A 15,699-nucleotide genomic window follows, 5' to 3' on the forward strand; every position below is an offset into this window, starting at 1 on the left:
ACCCCTTCTAGATCAAAGTCCTTGTGTGGTAATGGAGCAACAAAAAGAATAAACACAAAATGTTTCAAAATATTAGAGCAGAAATGAATACTAGATGTCATTGTGACAGCAAATATGGTCAAGGGTCAGAACTTCTTTAAGTTTTTGTTTGATATTTCAAAGTGACTTCTTTTCCACCCAATGAACTATTTCAAAATTTTCATCATTTTAGATTTCTTCTGAAATCATAACTTTAGCTAACTTTAAAGCACAGATAACCTTAGACACATCCAGACCAATCCTATGTGGGACACCTCTCAGCACTCAATTCTTACAAGAAGAAATAGAATGTTTAATGATTTAATTACAGTACAGTATTATCTGATATTCCTTGTACTGAACAAAAAAGAAGGCACAGGCTGTGAAAACAGGTTAGACTGGCTACCTGCATGAAAGTACTTTTAATTTGTTCATCCCTTCGAATGTGGTAGATAGGGAGAAGCAGAAATACTACGGTCCTCTAATTGCTTTCATACATCAGTGAAATCTCTGATCATCTCATAGTCAGTCCCTCTATCCCAACCATTTGGGAATAAAAGCAGATGTAATACAGGTCACCAGCACCAAAGACACAAAATTCCAATCTTCTCTTAAAACCCTAGAATGAGTTTCCAGAGGAGCAGAAAAATTCATTCCAAGTTTCCTGAGCTCCTGGTTAGCTCCATAATCAGATGCCACCTTTACTTTCCATAGAAGTTACCAGTCTATGGGAGTCTAAGACCAGGAATCCCTCTCACCTTAACAGAGCTATATCTTGTAGCCTCTGGAACTGCCACAGTAGACAGCACAGTAGGGCAGGCACCTCATTCTCTGCTCATTCCATACTTGGAAATCTATTAAATAAAAAACCCTCAAACACAATAACAAAATACGTTTACATAATTTCAGCCCTTAAGAAAAATTCCAACTCAGTGTTACTATTTTTAACTTGGAAAAAAAAAAATAATAATAAAAAAAAGTCTATGATTTGGAGACTATATTCTCCTCAAAAATACTGAGTCATAGAAACTTCTCTGTTCATTCTCTATGCTATTCAGCTGAGCAATTTCTCTTTGTGGTTAAAGACCCTTTTTTTTCTTCAAAAGGGGAAGAAGGGAAGAGAACATTTACCTAAATAAAAATTACCCTCATCCCCAAATAGCTTTTAGCTTACTTCCTAAGCAGCACATTCCTAACAGCTTCCAATCAGATATGAAGAGCTGTGGCCATATAATTCAGGAAGCTGAAGGATCAGGTTTGTCCCTTCAGTAGCAAAGGAAGGGCTTGTTTCCAGTGAATGTCACAAACCAGGTAATATTCAAATACAGAGAACAGTAGGAAAGAGCACAGTCCACACCTACTTGTGATTACATACTCCCAGATACTTCTCTGGGAGCCAACTGTGCCATGACACAACCAGATTAAGGCAATAGCCTACACTGGAATGATAACGCTCCAATCAGATTTATGAAAGGAACAGATTTTGGCACCATGATGTAGAAACCTGAAGAAGTGCTCCCAGTGAGACTGTAGACAAGGACACCTTTCTCCACCTGCCAGAAGAACTTGATAGCGGAGTGATTCAAACGTTGAAATTACTTCCCACAGCACCCCAGATTTCTACATCCCTTTCTATACGTTTATCTTACGTTGTTGCACCATCTAGTGGCTACTTGGAGATTTTGTCTGAACTAGAAGTTCACAGACTGCCAAAGTTACATTACCGTACGGAAATAGAATGATAAAAGATCAAATCAGCTTTAGGTTGGAAAGAAGCCCAAACACGAAGCTGAACTTCACAATGAGCTTTAGGATTCATTTAAACAAGAATCTGTAGCTCTGGCCACATCCAAGCATTTTTGAAACTTACTTTGGAATGACTAGCTCAATTGGACTGAAGTTACAAAGCTAACAGCCCTCCTCAAATAAGCCCAGACACAATTTATGTTTATTTCTATTAAAAAGTTATGGAGGTAGGGAAAAATCACTAATCAAAAAGACCACTGCTAGCATGCCCCAAACACAACTTCCAGAAACTGCCACTATTTGTGACAAGTTCTGTTCTTGTGGCATCTTAGTTCCTCGCTGCTATAGCAGGAACATCTGTTTTTTGAACAGTATTAAAGAGCAGCAGCATACAAGACCAACACAGAATTTGGAGAGTCCTCTTGATGTCTGTGACTAACTGGTAATCAGCCATCTAATGGCAACTGTAGTCACAGTCCCACTGACTGTGCCAAGTTGAGCATCTTCTACTCCACCAGCTCCAACTAAAGGGTCTCTCTACCTGCCTAATGGTTGTAGAAGACGGAAAAAGAGTCACTATCAATTAAGCTAGTATAGGCTACTTCTCCTAGCCTAAGAAGGATAGCAATTGACTCCCCTCCCAAAGTAACTAAGTCAACAACGTGCCAAACAACTTTCAACGTTACTGCAAGTACGAACACAGTTGCCTTAAAAGACTGTACCTTTCCTCCGGACAATGAACTCAAATTTAGCTGGGACCAAAGTATCCAGGCTAATGTTAATGGCATTCAGTCCTGCCTCCTTCAGTCGGGGCAGCAATCTGGTTAAGTTGATCCCATTGGTTGTGACAGCAATGGTTTTCAGACCTTCTAGCTTGTGCAGTTGACCTAGGAAAATAAAAAGTCAATAGAACACTTTAAAAGAAGTAATTCAACTGTAAGTTACACAGAAAACCCAAAAGGAGATCTGTGAAACAAACAAAAAAATATCATTGAGGGTGTGAGGAAAACATGGACACTTTGGTGCTTCAGCCTCCTTGCAGTTGTATTGGTTTAAGAGACCCATTTTAGAACAAATCCATTACAGAAGGTATGAAAGTAGGTTTTTGCAAGCAAAATTGGTTATAAAAAACACTGAAAATGCACACTGATTTTGTTCTCCATTTCTTAGAGTAAATAGCTACTTTATTGCTGGAAGAAAGCCTCTGATTTTGCTTACCTTTTCCTCAATCTAGCTTTGCAAACTGAATTCTGTGTTTTGCAATAATAATTAGCAGCAAGCCATCCCTTTTACACCTGAACTTTTATCCTACTTTACCAATAACCAGTTCTAACCCAGAGGTAGCTACCAGCAGTTGTGACTTTAAACTGCTGAAAGAAATACCACATATACTCGTAACTAAACAGAAAAAGGTCAACATATTGGACCATTACACAGAATCCAAGGCAACAGCTTCCAAGGGACAAAACACTTGCACTTGACAACTGACATATTTCCATTACCCACAGTGGTAGCCCAGCCAATTGAAGTGTGCTTATGCAAGACACTAAAAAGTGGCTAATGAAAGAAAACCACATAAGAAACAGTTAATATCATGTGATTAACATTTAGAAAATAGCTGCCTTCTCATAAGCCAAATGCAGAAATCCAAAGCATACCAGATCTCCAGAGGGCAGGCTTTCAAACCTCCAGTTATCAGTACAATAACAAATAGGAAAAAACCCTCACAAATCACTTTCAGAAACAGAGCTGCGGCAAAGCAATTAGCTTATTTTCCCTTCCTCCCTTCTCTCATAGCCTCCACCCTAATTAGTTGAGAAACATTTGAGAACCCTTACTCTTGAGGCAGCTTTAATTACAGCACAAATATTTCCTAGTCTCTTCCTTTCTCCCTATTCTACCTCTATTTGTTCATGTTGATAAAGGCTTTACTTCTCTTTATCTCATTTCCCAGCTATTCTCAAAATATTCACCCTAAGATGGGCAAAACCCTCTAGAATAGGACAAGAGGGGTTACACCAAAGATGCTGAAATTTACAGCAGCATCATTTTGCAATATGATTAAGAGGCCTGTGAGGGCATTTGGAATCTGAAGTTGCAACGGAAGAGCAATCTTGACTATCAACTAGATTTTTCTGGCATCCACCTCTCAAAAGCCTACCCACTATAACCAGGAATAACCTCTTCTTAGAGGATGAGTGCTACTGTCCCAAGTTTGCCAGACATTATTTAACATTAGGTACCACTAGCAACCTACTCTTTTGAGAGCAGAGGATACACACTGCAGCCAGAGGGTAGCATAGGAACACCACTACTTTTATTTACAGTCTCAGAACGCACAAAATGCTCAACCTCCTAACAGAGGGGAAAAAAAACTAGCTGCCATACAGGCTTCATTGCTAAAAATATAAAATGCATAAAGGCATGGACCAAAACCAAATCCTTGCTGCAGCCTACAATGGGAAAAATTAAAAAAAAAAAAAAAAAAAAAAAAAAAAGTAGCACTAAAATGGGAAAAATAAAAAAAAGTAATTGATCAGGTCAGTTAGTGCAGGCAGCAGCTGTTATCAGTGCACCTTATTCCTCATCAAATAGGATGAGATACAGGATGAGGCACTGGAAATACATTAATATGTGGAAACACCTGTAATAACAAATCGGATAGAAGCTTACTGTGAGAAATTAGAGATGAAGACTTGACACTAACACCAACAAGTATAAAAGGACCAGTTAGTACATTCTGCCTTATTTGTGCACACTAAGAAGTGGAACATTTGCAGTTGCTTGGTTTCTTGGCTTGTTGACCTCTAAGTTCAAAGGAAATTAAAGAGATTTCATAACTTTGTAACTCACCTTGTACCTGTATTAAGTCTCTTTGCTGACCTGTGGTTACTGCTTTAGCAACAATCAGCACAAGCAAAGACAACTGATAGAACCATCAAGTAGAAAAGGAAACAGAACAGATGCTGTAATTCAACAGCATGAAGCTAAAAGCTTCTATGTCAGGCTCAAGCACAAATAAACCCTTTTACATTTACTTTTTCCTTTAGGATCAGGAGCATCTTCTTAAATAGAAAAGCTTTTTACATGTTCCACTCCAATCATTTTCTCAACTGCACTTCTCCTGATCGAATACAGGTAAAGGATGTGTATCTCCTAAAACATTAAGAAGTCTACTATACATCATTTCACTCTTGAAATGAGTATGTTGCTATAAACAGTCATCTAACCATCCATCCCCCATCCCACTGAAAATTATTTTCTCAGTGGAAAAGTGTATTTCTCAGACTATTAATAATAAACAGCTATCAGACAGTTTATATCCAGTGCTAATTTAAACTCTGAGTGTCCAAAGGAGATGGATTCTATATTCCACTATCAGCTGCTTCAGAAAAGTCTCAAATGTGTTCTCAGCAGTCACCAGGACATGATTTAGCTTTCAGTGAGCGTTAGTTGCCGAGTCATAGTTTGTGTATGTGCATGCATTAAAAGATTTGAAATTATCTAAAGAACTGTAGCAGGTCTCTGAATAACATGGTCTCCTACAGTAGCTTCAAACCACCTTAGATCATTGAAACAACAACAAAGTTTTGAGTATTAGAAAAATACAGTAGCGGTAATCCAGCATTAATATTTTTGAGTTTTATTGGTATTTCGTAGACCATTTATGGTTAAGAGAAAGGTTTGCTGAAAACAAATCTAAATTAAATCTCACCCCTATTCAGCACCTGAAATACTGTAGCCAGCTTCTATAAATCATCTAGAAATCCAGATTAACTCTATGCGAGCCCAAATCAGTACATTATGCTAAAGATGGTTTCAATACAGATGCCTAACTCAAATTCTGCAGAAGACATTTTGGGGCTTGTTTTCTTTCAATGAGTTTTCCCATAGTTGTTACATGTGATCTATTTAGTTTTGAGACTTTTATCTTGGTCCCAAGCTTGTGCAGCATAGTGTAACACCAAAGTCTGAGAAGATAGAAAGTGTTTACAGACTTAATCTGGCAATTTTCAATATCCCTTTGAAAAAAACAAAGGCTAATACAAATTCATGACAGAATAAACTAATGCAACAGGACAATCATCTTAACATCCATTATTTTTACCCTAAGATCACTACTCTCTTGTCATCCATTAATATTATCACTAAGAATCTTACAAAGTTCAACTGTGAACAAGAACACAGCCAAAGTAACAAAAGCCCAGTGGTTCAAAAAGATCCATCTCCTTCTTTCAGCCACAGAAATAAACCCTTGAGAATTCTATCACTCCTGTAAAACAAACAAAAAAGCCTTCTATCCTTCCAGTATCAATACTTCCAGATTGCAGCAAGGTGATAATTATTTTGCAGTGACCTGGCTACTCAACTTACACCCTCAATAGCAGAGTAGCTGTGCCGAGTATAAGAAGCCATCAGCTACAGCTGGTGAATCATAAAGCTGTATACAGTAGGAAAGAAAGTTCTGCACTGAACTGATGTCATTGATTTCAACTCATTTTCCTGCCAATACTATATGCTGAATTGTAAAGCTTTATTGTATTTCAAATTACTACCTACTTCATAAATCTGCCCCCCTTTTGGCTGGCTAGCTAAAAAGAATTATACCTATTATTACTAGAAATGGGGAATGCCTTCTTCAAAGAAAAGGTCTCTTGAAAGGTACATAGCGCACTCAATCCTAAATAAAAAAATAACCTATCATGCATGGGCAAAATGCCCTAGAGAATGATATTCCAGAGTTCCAAAAAGATGAAGTTAGTGCAGTTTCAGGACTCCTCACAATCAAGGTTCAAGGAGACCTAAGCCAGCTCACTCTAGCCATATGTTTCCCAGCTATAAACAGGTCACTTCTACATACTACACTGCTCTGCTGCTTCCTTTGGAAAAGACCATAAAGGTCTTCCAAATCCTGAACAAAACCAAGCAGGAGCAGAGACCAATTGTTCTCTCTGCACCAAAGCTCAGTGTATCAGTAAGCAGCCACTCTACTTTCAAGACCTTCATCTTCAATATTAATCCTTTTTTATCCTCAGTACTTACAAGAGTATAGGTGCAGAAACAGACGAGTTCAGTTGCCTACAATATATCAAAGTACCCCAGCTACATAGCCTTAATCTAATATGTTGCCACTACACGAAACTGTCATAACGTCCATAACATACAAGACTTTGAATAGGGGAAAAAAAGCACCTGGCTCAAGAAAAAACACACCAACAGAAAAAACGACAAAAAAAAAAAACAAACCCACAACAGGCACAGTCAGTCCACACGATACCAATTGAAAGAGACAGACTTCTAAAAATAACCCAGTAATTTATCTTCCACTGAAGTAACAGTCTTCATCAGTAATTGTAAAAACATAAACATTTCCTTCATTCCTTATCAAACACAGACAAGCAAGTGACATCTATTATCAAGGAAACAAAACAAAGACAAAAGCAACCCCCCAAAAAATATAAAAGAAAACCTCTTTTGTTTGTAAGCACATACCAACTGTTCCTCCCCAATGAGGAGTTCTTGATTTAACCCCAAGGCTGCATTATTCTAGTAGATCCTGAATATGAAAACTATGACAAGTTCAGCTGTTACAATATGAAGAGATATAAGTTCCATCCAAGCAGGAGAGCAGAACTAGAAGTTTTCTGAAAGGAACAATGTTGGGAAAAAGCACCATCATTTAACGTATAATTACTTTTCAGGTTGCTGGACTGTATTAGTAGATAAGCATAGGTTTTGGATCAATATACAGCAAGTCATTTTGAAACACACTGTATTTATTGGGAACTTACCCACAATATCAACCACATCAGGACGGATAAGCGGCTCTCCTCCTGTCAGTCGGATCTTCTCTACACCTTCTTTCACAAACAGTTTGGCCAGAGTAATTATCTCCCGAGTAGTGAGTAGGTCTGACTTAGGGGTCAGCTGAACACCTTCCTCTGGCATACAATACTGACCTGAAAAAAAGAATACAGAAATACATGGGGAAAAAATAACCAGCAGCAGTTAATCTAATATTGATGGGCAAAATGCACTGAGTGCAACTGTCTTTAACGGATATCAAGTGACTTGGCTTTTCTTAAATACAGGTAAGATCATACACCAAATCTGAGAAGCAATCTCCTAACAATTTCCTATTTCCCTTTAGAAGAAAACCCAGGACTCATTTGATGGGTCTCAAAATTACAAGAGATCCACTTTGAAGGAAAAGCCGATCTTATCGCTACCTAATCTGCATTCAGAAACACCAAACTGAACTGGCAAGCACTGGGACATTGCCACAGACTCTGCAGACATAATTTTGGGAATACCTATGTACAAGCTTTTATGCTTATCACACGCTTTGGGTATAGCATACAAACATCCACAAGCACCATCATCCAAACCACACCAATTCTCATGAAAGACCTGTCACTCCCACCGGTCGCTGGCCAGTCCCTAGGCTTGCTCCTGCTTTCCCATCCCACCAGCAGCTCAGCCCCAAACCAGTCTCTATCTATCCTTTATCACTACTTTGTGAAGACAAGAAACAGCACACGGCCAACACAGCAGTAAGTACCCTAACTCAGTTCTTGGCCTTTGCACACCATTGTGCATAAGAGCTTTGCACGAGCAATCAAGCGGACACTTACACCTGAGGTTGCATTTCTCGGTCAAAGAAATTCGCAAGTAGTTGTGCTGACGCCCAAAGCTGTCTGTCAAAAAAGCAGAGAAGGGAGCAGCATGTTCCAGTAGAAAGCGTCCTCTTCCTGAGGTTTGCAATTCCTGTAATGAAAAGAAGTGCTAAGTATGTGAATAGTTATCCCAGCAACTTGCTGTATAAACATTAACTTTGAACTCAACTGACAATTATTCTTCCATTTTTCCTCACAAGGACAGCTGCACAAGAGAAAAACGTAACTGGTTTTATAGTCAAAACTGGCCATTTAAGTTTCACACCCTATTTATTTCCATGGAACTGTACCACACACACTATTCCCTGTGCATTTTAAGATACACCTCTTTGCCACATGTGCTTCAGGCTTTTTGTGCAGAATAAGAAGCAGCTTTTTTTCAATTGTGTGTCTCTTCACTTTCCAGAGTCAATGATCCAGGACCACACAATCTCACTGAAGCTGCAGAATTGTGCCAAGTTGAAGCCACGCTGGCTAATCTTGATAGGCTGCAGCAAGCAAAGGATTAAATAAAGCTTTGACATAAATTTAAGATGCAGAATGAGGAACCTGACAAAATGACACATTAGCTAGTATTCAAACTGCTTAACTAAGCAAAAGTCATTATTTCCATCTAGTGAAAAACAGAGCTGTGAAATGTCCAAACACACTAAAATTGGCATGTATGGGATGATGCCAAAGGACTGGGCAGAAACACACACAGCCGCAGCCATCATCTCCCTGGCTCTGGTCATCACTGGTAACAGCAGGAGTTAATCCTGCATAGTATTTCGGAACAGCCCTTGAGAAAAGTCTGGAAATGGTCAGCTAAAATGTTGAACAACCCAGGTATGCTTTCTCAAAACATTCTATTTTGGAAGCATTTATAAGATAGATTTGGGAGGGGTGGAAGTCAAAGAGGACACCCTCAGAGACCAGATCAGCCAGGCAAGCAAAGGTTACCTGGGGGGAGCCCCAGCTTCAGCCATCAGCAGTGACAGCAATTTTGATTCCAGCTGTGCTAACACCATGGCTGCTGCTAAATTTATAAGCAGGAGCAGTCTTTCTTGGCAGCACAATCTTTCCGCTAGCCTCTAAACAATCCACTACGCTTCTTGATCCAAACAACTTTGTGGTTAGATAAGAAGATCCCTAAGACCATCCCTTGCAGGAGGGTTACAGAAGATAAAAGAGACACAAAGTGACTGTTTCAAAGCCCAGAAAGCATCTGTTTACCCCTGATAAAACAGCAGATCCGTGTAATCGCTTTTCTGCCAGAAGAAAGCAATCTCTTTCAGTTTCTGTTTTGTAGCAGTGGCTACAGCAGCAGGGGGATAAGGCCCTCCCCAGGCCCGGCCTTCCCTCCCTGCAGCACTAAAGGTGTCAGCAGCCATCCGCGCTGCTCACACCTACAGATGTTCCTAAACCTCCATCTTCTCCACTGTGCACAGGCAGAACAAGTCATCTGGGTTTTAATCCCCCAGGAAAAGCTCCAGCCTGTGTACTTGCATATTATGAGCTCTGCACAGCCTTAGTTTCCCCAAGAAACTAAGTTCGAAATGCTGTCTCTGTTGCACTTACTGTGCGCTCATTATTTTTCTTTTAAACTGCACTGCTTTCTCACCTGGTTTGATTTCTGATGTTCTCCTTCCTATTATTTTGGAAAGGTGTTCACATTTGAGAAAGAAAGCACTCCCATGCTTACTAAAATTATTTGAGTCTTTCTCGCAGAAACACTTCTCTCCTGTTTCTTTCTCAGTAACTCATTTTTGCACTTTTTTCAGGGCCAGGCTTCCTTACCCACTCCACTTGATGACGGAACGGTATGAACATCCTGCCTCCCCATTTTAGAGTGTGCATTACAGGAAGGGAATAAATTGAGAAGTAACACCCTGCATTAATTACTCTAAAGTGAACTGTGCAGAAGCAGTATTAAAAGACCAGGCACTCAGGAGGCAGTTGGTGTCAATATACTTTAAAGTTCCTGTTAGAAATAACTAACATTTGTTTTCTTGCTGCAAAATAGCCAGTGTTGGGGAAAAGAAAGTTTTCCAGAGCTACTAGAGTTTCTTTCCATCAACTTCTTGTTGTGCACAAAGATGGGTTTGTCTGGGAGGGAAAACTGACTGCAGATGGAAATTTTTAAGCTCTTAGTTCAGTTTCTGTCCAGTTTGATGTCAGCAAAGAGGATTTAGGAGACACCCATGAGGAGTACAGTAGCATCAGCCTGAGCTCAGTGGGAGTGGATCCTGTGTTTCCAAAACTGCCACGGCACCTGGCACTGACTCAATTCCACAGGGAAGGACAAATATCAGAGATGGAAACTCAGCTGTCCTTCTGGTAACTCAGGGCAAGGATGAAGCACTCTCTCAGGTAGCTGTGTAAGTAGGATTTTCTGAAGGGGAAGAACAAGGTGAGGACCTAGACACTTGAAGCCTGTGTGAGAGCTTTCAGAGCAGGAAAAAAGCAAAAGCTACCTGCTACAGTCCCCAAGCTAAAGTGAAAGGGTTGTTCAGTTCCATGCAGTTGGGAAAGATGGGTGGTTGTTGGTATTTTAATGCATCAATGCCCAAGCACAAAACTTTTTCACTCAAAAGGGATCGTTATAATCTCCAATCTCCACACCCCTCCCTCCACAGTTGACAGCAGACACTTCTGCGCATCAGAGGCAGAACCTGACGCAGTGGGCTTTATCTCATCTGTGAGGAAACAGTTTCACTCTCTGGGCTGTCAATCCCATGTTCTGTACTAGTACTGTAAGAATGAGAGCTTAGATGACTGCACCTAGCAGCTATATTTGACAATCTGTCAGACCTTCAGACCTGCCAATTCACCTGTGATTTTCAGCAGAACTCTTCTAACAAAGCAGCAAAAATTGGAAGCTGTGACCAGAGGTATTAATAGCCACCAGGAACACCACAAACCGAGAGATACTGGAAATGCTCAGTTAAACACAAGGGGGAAGAGAACAGAGCTCTTGTTTATCAAACTGAAGATCGAGTACTATACTTGCTCTACCCTTCCACCTTCACCTTATTCCCAGTGATATCTGTGCACTGTGAAACAGTAATGCTTGCAAACACTTCTGCACAGGCCTCAGGGACCACCACAACCTGTGTACTTATGACACTGCCAGCGCTGCTCCTTCACCGGCTGGCTCTTTCAGCTCCTGCAATCCTGTCGGGTCTGTGCTCAGCATGGCCAACTTCACCACACTACCTAATGCTGCTGTGCCAGCATCATGGACAGCACTCAGCAAAAGCTTTTCTGTTTCATGCCTCGCCTTTAATACCGGAGTCTGTAGGGAAGTGGTGACATAATATCCTTGTTCGACCTGGAAATTAGACAACCACAGAGGCTGAAGTGGGTCTAAGTAGGCCAAGTGCCAGTATGAGGTCTGAGCTGAGAGTCCAAAACAAATGTTTTTCTGAGGGCTCAGCAGCTGCTGCCCAACAGTTGACCCCACACAGCATGCTACAGTTCTGGTTACTGGCACAGAGAGCACTGCTCAGCTTGGACCAGCTACCCACAAAATGGAGCTTCAGGACACAGAGTTTCAGATATGACTAGCCAAAAAAAAGGGCCATATGAGGTCTTCCTAGACAAGCTGTGCTCTGCCCTTTACCCCCGTGGTGAAGACTTCACGGAGGCCGCAGAAAATTTCAGATGGTTCTGTTTGAATTAAAGGATCTACATGAACAGATGGAGGAAGCTGAAATGAAGCTTTGTATCAGGATGGAAGACCTTGACCAGAAATGATACAAGAGCAGGAAAAAACCCAGAAGACTAATTTCCTTAGTGTTACTGTTCTCAAGCCTCACTATCTTAAGGCTCCTCTCATCTTCCTCCTTTGTTTCAAAAAGTTGGTGTGTTTGCATGTAAAGTTCAAGTTTACAATAAAAACAATAATAATTAAAAAGAAGTACAATGTACTTTTTCTATTATACTGGAAAATACACAGCGTTGTAATAGAAATATGTCATCCTATATGATTTTTTTAATTAGAGAATGTAATCTGGACAAGTATCATCATGTGTACAAGATAACAAAGGAAAATCTGGTGCTATCCTGTCAACTGTGAATTAGTCAGGAAATGGTTGCACACAACCAACCAACCATGAAAACGCTGCTTTCATAGTGCCTGGTGCTACCTGCCGTTATGTAGTCTTAGAAAAAGGGACTCCACCCTGCGCACATCTCCAAGACTGACAATTGTATCTTAAATACTAAGATACAAACAGGCTCAAACACTGCAAAACAGTTCAATAATAAGCTGATCCAAGTTCTAGGGTTTACTTATAAACAACTTAGGATCAGCTTCCCAGGCATATCTGATTTCATCTTCAAAACTGACACAAATTCTCACATCCTCAGATTTGCCCAGTCAGGTTATCATTTCAATTCTATAAATACACCAATTTTCATCACATATTTCATATAGAGAACTTTTTAAGAACTTCATGGACATTCAATACTATTAAGTCTTTTTGCTGAAGGGAATCATTTACCAAGCATTCATAGAAAGTGTTATTACAGATAGCAAATGCAGGAGGATACAGAATGGACAGCATGCATACATTCTCCCACTGTCTCAAAAATCAGCATGTAGGAACAAGCTAAAAGGGTCATAAGTTGAACATAAGCTCACCACACAACACCAATACAGCAGCTGTACCGACCCCACTGTTTATAACCTAACCTAAAGACTTACAATGGACACTGGCTTTCAATCATCTCCTGAAGCTCCTGAGTCACAGAGTTCTTCCTTCCACAGCTGAAAGGACCATTTTAAAAGCAAATAAAACACTGAGTCTGGTGCTCTCTTCTCCCCTTTGCATCCCTTGAACCCAACTGAAATCTCATGAAACTAAACAGAACCCATGAACATTTTCAGAACCAACCCAGAAGATGGTCAAGCAGTATTCACACTTGCTTTGAATGTTTGAACATCCCACCATCTGAAAGTATGTTTCACTGCTCTACGGCTAATTGCTCCTCTCTACAGACAAATCCCAGGAGAGGCTGAGAACAGGAAGGAGCAGTGAGTAAATTACCACTGTATAAGTTGCTAAGTTTGCACTGTCTTTGCTTTTGCATGAGTTTGCTGAGTTCTCATGCCCTGCAGGTACTCCAGCACACCTGTGATAGTTACTACGCCACACACACAAATCACTCATCCCATTCTCCAACCACTGTGGCTTTCATCTCCTAAGGGTACAGGGCTTTCAGAAACGGATGTTGTAATCAAGCTCTCAAAAGTATTCCTGAATGTATGCTAGAACTACTAACATATGTATGTTAGAACATAAAAAGTAGTTAAAAGTAATTCTGATCAGAATTTATTAAAAAAAAAAAATAGTACATGGTTTAGAAAAAACAGAAGAAACTCAACAGATTTTCAAGATTCCTGAGCCAAGTAAGCATTCAATAAAGCAATGCACAAATCCATTTGGCTTTCTGTAAATAAGTGGTAGTGAATGCATTCAATTTTGGCGACACAAAGATTGTCACTAGTAGCTTTAGCTTATTTTCTGCTCGTTAAAGTCAGCCGTGCAATTGCAAGTAAATCAATAAATCATGTCCCAGCTGGGATTACTCTGCCTGTCATGGTCTATTTCTGCTAGACAGAAACTCTGACTTTCTGTGCAGCTTTTTCTCCAGAAGTTAAAGGTGGAGTAGGAGTAGTACTCCAAGTAGGAGGAGCTGGACCTGAACAACATCTGTGCTGATTTCATGTCAGGGACAGAATAAACAAACAGCTCGGTCACAAAGTTCCCATGACCACTCACATAGAGCACAATGACCAAAAGCTGCCAAACCACTTGATTTTGACCTAGGCAAGAACAAATGCTGTTGTGTAACCTCTTCTTCAACCGGGAGAGAACACAGAACTGGTTCGGCCCAGAGCCTGAATGTCCTACTTACTGCCAAGGAAAGGTGATATTTCAGCAAAGTAATGCCACAGAATTATACACTACTACACGCTTTGTTGACTCCCCCCCGCCCCATATAATGAAGTCACGTCCACCGTACAATCACCCATCGTTCTGGGACAACGTGCAGAATTAAGTGTGTCTATCAGAAAACGCGGGGCAGTTTCGGTGCGCCCAGCCCGGCCGGTTCCAGCTGCGGCCCCCCCGAGCTGCAGACCGCTATGGCAGGGGCACTCCGCTTGGGCACCGCGCCCAGGCCAACCCGCGGTTATCACAAGCACAAACGACGTCGTCTTAATTTTAACTGCAAGGCACCGGCCCGGGACTCCAAACCCCGACCACGACCTCCGGCACCCGCACTGCACGCCTCCCCGCGGCAGCGGCACCCTCCCGCCGGCCCTGGCCACCACCTTCACCGCCAGCCCCTCCGCTCGCCTCCGGCGGACCTCACCTGAGCCGCGGCGGCGGGAGCCCGCACGGGCGCCCCGGAGCTGCATGCGCGGCGCGGGGCTGCCCCGAGCGCCCCCCGCAGGAGCGCGATCCCGCCGCCGCCGTGCCGCCCCCACCCCGCCGCCGCCATGCGGCCCCGCCGGCCCCCAGCGCTCGGGGGACCCCGGCACCGCCGCCCGCCTCACACCGTCACCCGCGGGAGGGCGGGGGGGGGCGGCCAGCCAATCAGAGCGGCCGCGGGTGCGGCGCGGCACGCCGGGAGTTGTAGTCCGCTCCCCTCAGCAGGGAGCGCAAGGTGCGACAGACCTGCCCTTCCTGGGGTAGGGACCCCGGGCAGCCCCTACCAGCCTTATGCCTCTCAGCAGCAAGGGCAAAGCCTGCGCTGGCAGCCTTTACTGACTGTCTTCCCCCACCCTTGCCTCAGCCCACCAAGAGCCAGGTGTAGAGCTCGAGGCCTGGGGCTGGCAGGCCTCCATGGGAGAGGCGGGTGTTGGAGGGCTCGCACACGGGGTATGCATCCCAGCAGGGACAGGCAGAGGACCAGGAAGCACGGTTGTCCTCAGCTGGGAACATTTCTGGTGGAAACGACAACTTCAACCTTAGTCCTGCCCGAGTCTCAAGTAAAATCTGTAAAATGGTGTAAGAAGATGGCCGCAGGAACTAAATGGGGCATAATGGGTCTTAACGGAGCGTAAAAAACAGCATTTCAGTTTTCCAGTCCATTACACTTTCCCCCACGCTCCCAGTGTTTCACAGACAAGGGGCCTTATGGCAAAACGTCTGATGGCCTACTCTGCCTTTGGGTGGTGGGTCTGCAGAACATGGTCACCCATTGCCAAACTGAACTCGAGGCACTTGTTCTGAACCTGTTTTGCACATGAAAGGAGGGCTTGGGT

General features: G+C 42.3%; 1 protein-coding gene across 3 annotated transcripts in view; it reads right to left on the reverse strand.

Moving 5' to 3' along the window:
* The window catches only part of MOCS1 (molybdenum cofactor synthesis 1), a 28,212-nt gene extending 13,221 nt beyond the window's left edge, over positions 1–14,991 (reverse strand). For all 3 annotated transcript variants that reach the window (XM_030499169.1, XM_030499168.1, XM_030499170.1), the window contains exons 1-4: positions 14,805–14,991; positions 8,400–8,532; positions 7,557–7,724; positions 2,487–2,651 (exon numbers count right to left, since the gene is read on the reverse strand). In XM_030499169.1, coding sequence (XP_030355029.1) covers positions 2,487–2,651; positions 7,557–7,724; positions 8,400–8,532; positions 14,805–14,933 — 595 coding nt within the window. In that variant the 5' untranslated portion in view covers positions 14,934–14,991. The remainder of the gene's footprint in view (positions 1–2,486; positions 2,652–7,556; positions 7,725–8,399; positions 8,533–14,804) is intronic.
* Positions 14,992–15,699: the final 708 nt, after the last annotated feature.

Source organism: Strigops habroptila, chromosome 10 (genome assembly GCF_004027225.2).
Source record: "Strigops habroptila isolate Jane chromosome 10, bStrHab1.2.pri, whole genome shotgun sequence".
NCBI classification, from domain to species: domain Eukaryota; kingdom Metazoa; phylum Chordata; class Aves; order Psittaciformes; family Psittacidae; genus Strigops; species Strigops habroptila.